At 43.9% G+C, this 12,672-nt stretch overlaps 1 protein-coding gene across 3 annotated transcripts in view; it reads left to right on the forward strand.

The window, feature by feature from the left end:
* The first annotated feature begins 1,453 nt into the window (after positions 1-1,453).
* HGD (homogentisate 1,2-dioxygenase) overlaps positions 1,454-12,672 on the forward strand; it is a 42,210-nt gene continuing 30,991 nt past the window's right edge. Inside the window, exons 1-3 of one of the 3 annotated variants that reach the window (XM_006132905.4) lie at positions 1,471-1,614; positions 4,215-4,395; positions 10,211-10,282. In XM_006132905.4, the coding sequence (XP_006132967.2) occupies positions 10,214-10,282 (69 nt within the window). In that variant the 5' untranslated portion in view covers positions 1,471-1,614; positions 4,215-4,395; positions 10,211-10,213. Of the gene's footprint in view, positions 1,615-3,030; positions 3,126-4,214; positions 4,396-10,210; positions 10,283-12,672 lie in introns of all 3 variants that reach the window. The other 2 variants (XM_075905273.1, XM_006132904.4) reach the window with 2 other exon arrangements.

A 12,672-nucleotide genomic window follows, 5' to 3' on the forward strand; every position in this document is an offset into this window, starting at 1 on the left:
AGGTGCCACAGGACTTCTCGTTGTTTATGTAGATTCAGATTAACATGGCTGCCCCTCTGATACCAGTCAAGAATGGTGATTCTAGATTATCTCCCTAGCAAGGCATGTGTGAAAAGCTGCTGACTTTCAGATAAAATTGAAGCTAAGGGGTGAAATCTTACCTCTATATAAGTCAGTGGAAAACTCCCATCATCTTCGTTGTGTTAGGATTTCATTCAAGGTCTTAACCACTTCAGGTTGGACCTCCCTAGTACAGTACCCTTGGGATCTGACTGGTTCCAGATGAGGGATTTTGCCAGAGCAGGGGAGGTTATTTCTGGCCCCTCTGCTGCTGGCCCCACCCTCTGCCCTGCTCCCCCAGATATCCCAGTTGGGTTATGCACCTGGCAACCTGTCCCTTTTTTCCCCACCCAGTTTATCTGAACCATGTGGCTCCACCTCCCACAGCCCAGCTGAGCCTCATGCTTGGCTTCCCGGTTCTTCCTCCTTCTCCCAGCAGCTTCCTGGCTCCTGGGCAGCCCAGCTGGGCTACACACCAGGCTCCTGCCCCTCCTCCACATATCCCTTCATTGCGCTGGGCTTCCGGGCCCCCCACCCCCTGCAGCACTCCAGGACTCTGATCCTGGAACACCTGTGGTCTTGCTGGACCACAAATATTGCCAGACCAGAGAGTTCTGGTTTATAGAGGTCGGGAAAGCAGGCAACCCTAGTCCCTGCCCAAATTCCAACTAGCGCAAATACATTCTGCCTCACAGAATTCCTCCTCTAGCACTCCATGCTAGAACTGGTCAAAAAATAAAATAACGTTAAATTTTTTTAAACGCTCTCCTGTTAAAAAAAATAAAAATCAACATTGAGATAATTTTGGCCAGCTTCTATAGCGGAAAAGCAGGAAACATGTTTCATGAACATTCTGTTGAAAAGTTTACCAAAAAATGTCAACATTTCAAAATGCAGAAAGTTCTGGCCAACACTAATGAGTACATTATGGAATCCTTCTTCACTTCTGTCTCTACCCTGCAGTGTGGCATTGCTGCGCACTGATTAACAACTGCCACCTTCCACACCTGAGATGGGGAAGTGATTCCTTTCAAATCCCACATGTTGTGAAATCTGTGGATGCAAATTGCTAGAAGTATTGTTAATAAAAGATTCTTATGAATCCATTGCAGAAAGGTCTTTTTCTTGTTCCTGAAATGCCTTATTGATTTTAAAGTGTACACTTTTCTTTCCTTATACTTAAAGAGAGAGAAAGAATAGCTATTAAACAGCTATTAAGAGAAAGGAAAACTGGTGGAAAAGTGTCCTTTCCCCTCTCCTCTTTTTATCTTCCTCAGATCAGTCCCTGGATTGGTTCAAAGAAGAAAGCTCTGTGATTGATTAAACCCAGGCTAAGTTGAGTAAATAGCTGGAAAAGTCTTTTGGACTTTCTCACTTGCAGGGCATTTAGTTTGCAATCAGCCTGGCTTTCTCCCTGCAGCCGCTCCAACAAGAAAATCAGCAAGAAGAGTTTGTTTTCAGGAGCCCACAACAGAGCATTTTGGCCAAACATCTCATTCATTTTTGTATTTGCCCAAGCAAGACAGCAAAGTGAGGAAAATGGCAGAATTGAAGGTAAGTGATACCAAAGAGAGAGAGAGAAATATGTCGTCATCCCACCACCACCACCACCTTGTTAGCAGTTCCATAGCACTTTAAAGCCCAAAGAGAGGGGAAAGGAAATGTCTAGAATGTGTCTGCAGTCAGGTGCCTAATGTATGAGATGGAGCCCAGTAACTGGGAAGGTTTGGACAGTTAGGATGACCTAACGGGAAAGTTGTCTAAAGCCAAAGTCCATGTGTGAGTTATGCATGGCTCTCTTGACAGAGATACCAAGTATTAGTTAGATTTAAAGTCTCTCATTTAAAAAAAAAAACCTTTCAAGGTTACAAAATCTCCCTCTCTTGGATGATGGAATTTGTTGTGTTTTACTTTGGGGGTATTGTAAATCTCATTTACGCAGAATGTCCCAGTTTGCGAGTCTTTCCATGTGGACTTTTGTCATTCCCCCTCCCTAGCACACCTCTTGCTGCTGATCTGGCTGGCAGGGGTGTTCCCCAACCATCCAATTATATTTGTCTTGCAATATCTTACCAGCTGTTGCAATCCTCTAAATTAACTCCAAAGCAACTGAGGACAAGTGGTCATTCTCCTGGCTATAGAAATTCTTTACATCATAGAAAAGTAGTTAGATTTTTAGGACTCCTAGGCTATGTCTAGATGGCAGAGTTTTTCCGGGATACCAGAGGATTCCAGAGGTATCCCGGAAAAGCGCTGTCCCGTCCAGGGAATGCATCCGCTTTTTCAGAACAGTTTCCGAAAAAGTGGATGCATTCTTTCAGCATCCTTGTAGTCCTCTCGGTGAGAGGAATAAGGGATGTTCTGGAAGAGAAGGTTTTTCTGAAATTTGGCCCCAGGTAGATGGACCACATTTCGGAAAAGCCTCTTCTGAAAAAAAAGGCGGAGAAAGATATGCAAATTGCGGTTTTCAATTTGCATATCTCTTTCTAATAAAACTCTGCAGTCTACGACATAGCCCTAGATGCTAAATCTGACTTTAATACTGACTTTCTAGGTTATCTTAGTCAAGTCACTTCACTTCTCAGTATCTATATATATAAAATGGGGAGAATGATACTGACTTCTCTCACAGGAGGACTGCAAGCTTTAGGAAAGATAATCAGCCTGTTTGGAGATACAGATCTTTGAGACAATATCAGCTTTTACCTTCAACAGTGAAGTTCCTGAGCCATCTCACCCCTTCCATGAAAAACTTGTTCTTCACAGAAGGAGCTGTTGCTGTGTCAAAGATCCTCCTTCTTTCAGGAGAAAACACAATTTTTCCAAAACTTGGAAATCCATACTCCAAAATATCACAATATGTATCTGTTAAGGGTGGTCTACACATACCAAATAATTAAATTATCTAACAGCGCATCTTTTGCCCAGAGATTTGTACTTCACTAATAACACAGCCACTTTTCATTGCAGAATGAACCACTATAACCTTAATTCTGCCTACCTGGGCAAGGGGAAATTTGGAGTAAGGGGAGGGCTGGAAGTCCAGCATCAGCACCATGGTGGAGGTACGGTTATTGACAGTGGCATATGGAGGCAGTGCCCTAGTGAAATGTGTATCTCTGGGTGGAAGAGTAGAAGCTATTTCCTGTTACATGCCTTATTTATTCATTTCCTTGCTTTTGTGGTTTTGCATTAGGTATTATATGTAGACCAAACTTAACTGATGCACAAAGTAACATTTTTGTGTCTGAATAAATTATTTTTCAGTTATTACCCAGCAGTAGTTGAAAAATGTATTATTCACATTGCTTGGAGTGAGGCATTAATTATATTTCAGTCTATGTATTCAGACTTCAGAAGCATTTCTCCAGGCCTGCTGTCTAATCTCTCCAGAAAAAGGTTATGGTTTATAGGTCAGTGCCTGGCTCCCAAAGAGAGAACTCTGCTTTGCATCCCATTCATACAAATCCATGGATGGTGTTTAATTTTTTATGTTGCACTGGGCTTTTCTCTCCCCCATTTTACTGAAAAATGTCAAAACAAAAATTAAATGTAATAAAATATAGTCTTAAGATCATATTTATATAGAATGCTTTAAGATTATGAGAGAAACGCATATATACTAGACATCTTAAACTTTTCTTTCCACAGAAAAACCTTCCCACACTAACTCACCCCCACAATCCACTGGGATGTTAGAAATAGTGGCAAGAATCATGAAAACAGACCAGGAAGGAGTGCCTCCCAGGGGAGATAGCCTGTAATAATTATCTTGCCTTGCCTCACATCTAAGAACTTGGTAAAGGGTAGATTTCAAACAAATTTCAGTGTTTTTTTTTTCCTTGCTAACTTTTCTGCCCTCTGAAGACATTGCTAAATGTGTCCCAGTCCTGTAACAGTATATGCAAGCACATCTTTACCCCTGTATGGAATCCCACTGATATCCGGCGCTCCAGTCTCCTGGATCAAACAGGATGGTCAATACAGCCTGTGCAAAGCAGATCAATAGACATAATATTAATTAAAAGTTCAAGCCAGGGAATCCACTACAGTTCATCTCTGTGTTATTTGTCTAAACTCAGACGTAAATTCAGTGTTGGTGAAAGGTGCTAGAGTAACAGCCCCAGCGAGTGAAGCCCTCTCTTTATCCACAGAGCTGATACAGCCTGGGCAGTGGCAGGGAAGTTTCCCATATGGTGCCCTGACTGCGACTGTTGGGGTGTGTGTCCTGAGCAAATGAAGGTGTGATTGTAGTACAGGAGCTTTACTCTAGCTAGCACCTGTAACAATTGGAAAGCTATGGTGATATGAACCTGGGACAAGCTAGCAACCCACGTAAGTACCCAGGGTTCCTGGTGGGCTTGTACTGGGATGGCTAGCCCATGTCTTCACTACTGTTGTTACCTGTGCTAGCTACATTAAAGGTAGCCTGGGTGTGCCTCCCCACAGTAGGGTTATATCTTAATTTGTGCTATCAATGTACCGTTGGTGGTGAGAAGGGAGGTCATTCCCCATGGCCTTTTCAGTCCTTGGCTGCACTGAAACTGTCAATACACAGGCCAGTTGATCAACTAGCCAGTTGATGCTAGTTGTGCTAGTGCTTTTTGACCTAGCGACCTCTCCACTAGGATTTGGACTTAGCTTCACCACACTCATTAAACGTGCCCCGAACTATAGTCCCACGGTGGAAACTACTAACAACATCGGTATGAATTGGATTCAAATCAGTAAGAGCGCTTCTAGCACCAGAGCCATCTGCACCCAACCCTCGTCAACATGGTTTTATTATTTTTGCCAGTTTGAGGAATGTGCTCGAAAGTAATACTCAAATGACTCTTAGTTTAATGGGCTCTGGGGTTAAAAGCATCTTTGTGTAGCCAGAGGAAAATGCTGCGAAGTTCTAGACTGATCTCTAAGGTGCGTCCACACAACTGATCTCTAAGGTGTGTTGAAATAAGCTACACAAATTGAGCTACATTAATTCCATAGCTTATTTTGAAATTGGGAGATCTACACAGCACTTAATCTGAGATAGAGCACTCTTCCTCCGACTTCCCTTACTCCTCGTACAAAAAGGGTCACAGGAGTCAGAGTAAGAGGTCCTCCAGCATGACAGTATTTTGACATTATTTCGAAATAACTGCCTGCAGTGTAGACACAGATTAAGTTATTTCAAAATAATGTTGCTGTGCAGATGTACCCTAAGGGAGTTCTGTCTTTTCGAATTTGCTATAAAATAAAAGTCCTTGTAAGCAAGTCAGTACTAAATTAATGGCAGGACAGTGTCTCCCTGACCACAGTCTTTTGGAGGTTTTCTGTGCGGTTCCCTGTGACTTTTTTTTTTAGTAGCATCTGAAAAAACTCATTTGACAAACAACGCCATAGCAGCAGCTTCTTTCACTCCTGCCAGTACCCTGCAGCTGAGATAGGGAAGCTAAAACAGGGCTCTGACAGTGCCTGTATGACAGGTCTCTAAACAGCAACCCTTCCCTGACATGACTGAATCCCATAAAACCTGCAACCCCCACCCCTGAATCTCTGTGCTCAGTCTATTGATAGGGGATGACTAATGATTCTGCACCTGCCCACTGACTGCATAAAGTATGAAGGGAACCGACAGTGGCTCAGTCTGTCAGAAATCTGCCTGCATCCCAGTGTGCTCAAGTCAGTCTTATGCTCTTGGCTACATGAGATGCAGTGCAGCAGAATGTGGGCTCAGAACAGATTTGCTGCTTTTGATATCACACAAAGAGGACTTTATAGATGTTTAGGGTATCTTAATTTGGGTGCAGCTGGGATTCTGTCTAGCAGATAGATGGGGTCAGCTGAGAGGATTTAAACCTTTTTAGCGGTGAGGGAGCTGATGGGTTTTCTTGTAATAAACCCAGCAGTGAGCTCATCTCTTTTCCCCATATGTTGCTGCACTGTGGACATCATACATCTGAGGCTTTCCGTGACTAGATTAGCAAATATGAGGGCCAGTCATGTCTCTGAGAATCACAAACTATTCTGCCATGTACACATCAGTTTTAGGTCCTGACATTTTACAGGCACATATGATATTCTACACATGATCTCTCTTCCTCATGCAGGCTTTTTGCATTAACCCTCCCTTCACTGTGGAGATGACTTGTTGCATCAGGCCTAGGCCATCCTGGGCCTTGGAAAAATAGGGTGTGTTGCCTTATTCTCCTCTTCCCAACACACACATGCTTACCCTCATTGCATTTGCATCTTTGGTAAAGGTGAATGCAGTGAGTAGGACAGATTTAATTCTGGAGCTGCTGCAGTTCCATCAGATCTTGCTGCAGATCTGTTTTTAAAAAAAAGCACCCCTCCCCTGCCCCCCAAAGCTACCTTACAATACATTTGACAGGACTGCTTCTGGTGAGCTGCTGTTTTGCATACCAATATACATCTTGCAGCAGTGCTTGCAGAAATACATAGAGACCAGAGTCCCAGTGATTTATTCTTTTTCAGGAAAAGTAACAGGGAACTTTGCTCCTCTATACCTTTAGTTCCCAACTGTTTGCGCCATTAGAGCCAGTAGGAATGGATTAAGGTGATCCGTGGCCCCCTGCATATCATGTCACTGGGCCCTTCATGGTTCTTTCCCTATGCCATGTTCTGGTCCCCTGAGCTGCAGTAACTCTGGCAGAGTACTCCCTCTACCATCCTACATAGATGCCCACTGTCCCTTCATATTTATTTGTTTCCCACCAGATCATAGAATCCCAGGGCTGGAAGAGACCCCAGGAGGTCTTCGAGTCCAGCCCCCTGCCAAAAGCAGAACCAACCCCAACTAAATCATCCCAGCCAGGGCTTTGTCAAGCGAGGACTTAAAAACCTCTAGGGATGGAGATTCCACCACCTCCCTAGGTAACCCATTCCAGTGTTTCACTGCCCTCCTAGGGAAATAGTTTTTCCTAGTATCCAACCGAGAGCTCCCCCCCAGCAGGTCCCTTCCTGATTCCTGACAATAATGGAAGGTGGCAATTTTGATTCATGGCAGCATTTCATGAGGTTTAACATACCATCCCAAGATCATGAACAGCTTTTAAAAATCATTGAATATCATAAGTTCTGTATTCATATAATAAGAATAGACACCAGTTTGAGATTATTTGACAACTAGTTGAATACTCCAGTAGGCCCATACAAAGCTAAGTACTCACTGTTTCCACACCCACTCCCTATGAATTTTTCTGTGGTTTGCATTATCATCTGTTAACTACACAATGTTGGAACAGTGTTTACTGTCTTTTGAATGGTTTTCCACTGGGTCTCCTAGAAATGTCACAAATACACCTCTGAGGAGCACTTACAGCTCTTCTTTGCGACTCAGATGCTTTAAGTGTCAGAGGATGCAGGTGAGGGGACTGTTTGAGACATTTTTAGTTCTTCTGATCCTAAACATCAACTTCCTGACCCAATTATCAAGAAGTCTAAGTGAATGTTCAGCCACTGTTTTAGCTGCTCTGATCTATCTCTATTATTGCAAATATTTCTTACCGCCTTTAGTGCGTGTTTGTGAGGGGAAAGAATGTGACTGGACAGCAGAGAATGAATGGAGTCCAAAACACATGTGTAGCAGAGTAGGAGCTGCTTCTAATTGCTTATGTCCCCAGTGGCTGATGTCCAGTGCCAGTAAAAACTAAAGGGCCAGCTCCCGGAGGTAAATGAGACTAGGGTTGCCAGGTATCCAGTTTTGAACTGGATAGTCCAGTATTTGAGCTTTCTGTTCGGGAAACAAATTGAGAAAATATAAATGTCCAGTATTTTCTAAATAAGCTGTAATGTAGATTATGATGTAATGTCAAGTGTGTCCGGTATTTTTGTTGAAACCATCTGGCAAACTCTATGACCCAGGATTGTGTGGATGGACCAGGTGCTGGGGGGAGGGGAGGAAGAGGCTGAAGTCTTTGCAGATTGATCTTCCCACCCAGCCAGCCTTATGGCCACTATCAATCCACCATCTCTTATGTGGGGGAGAGAGGGACGGAGTTGAGGTTTTACAACTGAACTGAGTCTGTAAGGTAAGGAAGAGCAGCTACCCTGCGTTGTTTGGTTTGTGGCCAAAGCCCTGGAGCCAATTGAATGCCCACTACATGAAAGCTGGGTGGGCAAAGTTGTGCCCCCACCTCATGGCATAATTAATAAAATTGCAGCTTGACATTTAAACCCATCCTGCAAGCAGGGTGTGCACTGGCATCCAGAGCACAGGTGCCCCACAGACTGGGACTGTTCCGGCCTGACCTCAGGAGGCCGGGGGGAGGAGTGGTGGAGGCTGGAGTAGTTCCCCTACCCGCCTCCCTTTTAATTGGTTAACCAGTTAAATATAAACCAGTTAAATGGGATTTTACATCCCTAATTGGTGTAAATCTTGGTTTAGCCTCATTTAGCACTCAGGGGGCAGGGAGGTTGCATTGGCACAGCTATATCAGCATAGCTACTTCAGTGACTGAAAGTGAAAAAGACCTAAAGTGTGGTGAGAAGGGCAAACTAGTGCGTTCTAACCTTTGCTCTGCTATGGACTTGCTGTGTGAATTAGACAAGTCACCTAGCCTCTCTGTGTCTCCATCCTGCAACCTGCAAATCAAGCAATTAATATGTAGCTTGCTCTTTGTGTGTGTAGGTCACTGCCAAAAAACATAGTTAATGCAGAGTTAAGGTTGGTCGGTATTGGCTTATGTCCTTCCCGAAGACGAAGAATGGCTGAAGCTAAACTTCTGAAAATTAGGAAATTCTGAGTTAAGGTACATGTTGGGGTACGTGTACACTGCAACACAATTTTGAAATAATTAGCGCTATTCTGAAATATCATAGTCTACACAGCAGGCAGTTATTTCGAAATAATGTCAAAATACTGTCAAGCTGGAGGACATCTTACTCTGACTCCTGTGACCCTCATTGCACGAGGAATAAGGAAAGTCAGAGAAAGAATGCTCCATTTCGAAATAAGTGCTGTGTAGATGCTCCATATTTCGAAATAAGACATGCAATTGACGTAGCTGTTTGCATAGCTTATTTCGAGTTAAGCCCTGCAGTGTAGATGCATGCAGGGTGATCAGAGGAAGCTTGCAGCTATGGGGCTGCTGTAGGGAAAGTGGGGCTGGGAAGTGTACTCCTGAGAGCCCTGCATGGCTGCTCTGCCCTCTCCATACCTCCCCTGAACCGTGCTCCCAGACCCTCCATTCCCACTGTTAGGTTGGGGGAGGGGCTAGGGTAGGAGGACATGTGGTAGTTCAGGGACTCTGAGGAGCCTAGCTCTCTTCCATGCTGCTCTCGCAACAGGCAGGAGCTGTAGGCCTGAGGAGAAGCCTGGACTAGGAACTCTGCCCCCGGCTCTGGAGCCGCTGCAGGCAGAGTAGGCCTAGGAGGACGTGCAGATCATCTTCTCTAGTGTGAATCCCCTCTTTGCACATTGGCTTAAAATACTAGGTAAAACTTTTGAAAATATTGCTAGTCTAACATGGCAGCGGGTGCTGAACACTCACTGAGTTCTAGCTCAGCCAGGCATTACCGGTGCATATCATCGTTGGAGCACAAGGCGTGTGTACACCTGTGCATGCACACACCCAAAATTACTGACAGGCTCTTTTATGGGGGCCCTGTATGTCAAACCCCCCCATTACCCAAGTGATTTGCAGTATTAACCATGTCCCGAACTCCAATAAGCCTCACCAGTTTATAAGATAGTATGGGCATGCAAGTGGATGTTAGAGCACTCCGAAAAAACACCTTTGAAAGAGTTTTCTTGTTTCAATTTTAACTCTAGTGAAGCTAATACTCTTTCATAATGTTAGTGAAGAGCTTTGGTTTCTTTGTGTGGAAGGAGCTACTCAAGAGTATTATTGTTGAATGCATGCATATTTTTAACTTGCATACGTAAAAAGTGCCCTCAAGCTACCGTGTTGGCTGAATGAATCATGTACAGATTAGACAGAAAAGGAATCCTGCCTATGTCATGGTTGGTTAGTGAGGCTAGATAAACCCCCGTTCACATATTGCACAGATAGTCCTCTGAAATAACCAAACCAAAATAGATCACTTGGCAAACTCAAATTGTACCCAAAGAATGTGGAAAAAGCACATCTGTTTATTTTTAGACACTGCTGCATGAGTGTATGTTTGTTTTGTTATTTCATAGTACATGCCAGGATTTGGGAATGAATGTGCCTCTGAAGATCCACGCTGCCCTGGAGCTTTACCTGAAGGACAGGTACTGATTTATTTTTTTTAATAGCAAAGAGTAGCATGAGCACCTGTTCCTCTGCTATTTTGAGTCTCTAGATGCTACCATGAATCTCAAGCCTGCCACTACAGAAATGCTAAAGCATTCTCATGCTTTTAATGCTTCTTTGTAGCATAGAACTGATGCATTAGTAAGAGTTACAAGTTAAGAGTTTCCGGTCAAACTTCCCGTTGTCAGTCATTCATAACAAAGTTTTCACCTTTGGAGCTGAAATGTCCATGCCTGGTCTCTGTCCTAGAGTCATTTTTTTTGGCAGAGGAAGTTTAAATAAAAATAGTTCAACAGTGTTTGAGAATGAAGAGATGGCAGAATTAACATTTAATGTGTCTTTTCACTCCACTCTAGCTCTATTGTAGATTGGGATAGGAGCTTGAAATCCAGAAGGGAAATAGCCCTACAGAGGAGAATTGTTCAAGTCAAAACTGAATTTGATTTTACTAAGCAATGACTCCTTAACAGGGTGGTGTCCCCATGCTAGGGACAGGGGTTGGGAACAGTTAGCTAACTTCTAATCGACAGGTTCATTAAAAAAATGTTAAAAGCAAATAAAATAGAATAATTTTTCCAAATATATCCATTTAAAAAATACGTTATCCTTGTTTTTTAAATATGGACCCACAAGCCTCACTTACTCTTCCTATTCAACCTGTAGAAATAAGAACAAGTCATCAGGGAATTAAAGACTATGGGCCCAGATCTGGTTTAATTTACACCAAAGTAAATCCGCTAACCCTGATTCTCTACCACTTCGTATTCTGTGTAATTGCTTACCCTTGGGCAGAGCAGGTATAAAACCCACCCACAACAGGGTGGTAGCATTTTACACCCAGCTCTGCACTATGAAAACATGTAAATGCATTAAGTACAAAGCTGAGGAGAATCAGGCCCAGGAGCATAAACTGCACACCCATGGGAGCAGAGTTAAGGTTGAGTAGAGAACCTCAGCTTTGGAATGGCCTGTCTTTTGAGGACTTATTCTAATGCCACGGTTTTGTGCCTGGAATGTAAACTTTAGACAGTTCAACACCAGTCAGGGATTCGTGAAAGTCAGTATCAAGGCCCATCCACTTCCACAATGAAGCTTTCATAACTGTGGGTCTCACTATGCAGTGCTGTGTCCTGATGCCTGGCATGCTCATTACATGCCAGCACATATAGTCTCCAAGAGCCACTCTATTCAAAAGGAGGGCAACTTCAATCTGCACCAATTTATGCAAATTAGATGCAGCACTCAGAATCCTGGTTGGCTATGCAGCATGCTCATTCGAGCAAAGTTTGCTTGCTCCAAACAATACAGAGTGTCAAAACAGTTAATACAAGATTCGAGAAGTAAAAAAATACCAAGTCCCAAAGGTGGCTCTCTTCCCCTCTGCACTATTTATAAAGCAGGCATCTGTGGTGATGCTAACTAAGATAAAAACTACAGAGGCTATTGATCCCCACTTCAGAGCCCACTATATTCATAAGGTGAGGTTTAAAGGAGGAAGAACTAGGTGCATCATGATGGCTTTGTATTTTACTCTCGCATTCCTGGCAGTAGATGCTGTCAGAGCAGAATGTGAGACTTCGTGGACCACAGGTCTGTGTTGGCACAGCAGAGTGACAGGATACCAAGTTAGCTGCAGGTGGTCTGTAGGCCTGATCTATCTGTTCCACTTATCTGGGTACCTTTGTTTCACACTAATGTCACAACCAAAAGCTGTCAGTCTGCATGGAAATCTGTAACCCTTTTACGTGAAGAACAAAACTCTTATCTATAATCTCAGAGGAATTATTTCACTCCACAGCAATCAAGGGCAATCCAGTTGAATCACTGAGCTGGTTGTACTGAAACCCTGCACAAATGCAAAGAGATCCCCAAAGGCCCCCAGGGAAAGCTATCCCTATTAGCATTCAGAGGCCCTGTCCCATTTTTAATGTCCCCTGCATGGACCCTTTCTCTAGGTGTGGGAAGAATGGTTTGGTTACAGGAGCCATGGCCGTGATGGAGGGGAATATACATTCACTGGGCGGTAAACATATACTTAATATTTGCTGCCGCTCCTGTAGGGCCAAGGGGCAAGGGCCTTTACCAGCACTGTGTAAACAGTGCGACTTTGTCACCAAGAGCCGGGTAGATGTAAAGCTTAGGACAGGAAGTCCCAGTTCTAGAATCCTGCCTCTTTGGGAGGAGCAAGGGGGAGGGAAACAGGAGCCAATGCTTCCCCCCACAGCACTGACTCCTTGGTGCCCTTCCCCCTGGCTGTGGGCACATGATACTCTGGCAGCAGCCCCTGTCCTCAGGGGTCCCAGCGGACAGTGCTGGCTGCTGCAAACAGGAGCTGCTGGACTCATTTAAAATGCAGAGCTGTAGCGCT

This window comes from Pelodiscus sinensis, chromosome 1 (genome assembly GCF_049634645.1).
Source record: "Pelodiscus sinensis isolate JC-2024 chromosome 1, ASM4963464v1, whole genome shotgun sequence".
NCBI classification, from domain to species: domain Eukaryota; kingdom Metazoa; phylum Chordata; order Testudines; family Trionychidae; genus Pelodiscus; species Pelodiscus sinensis.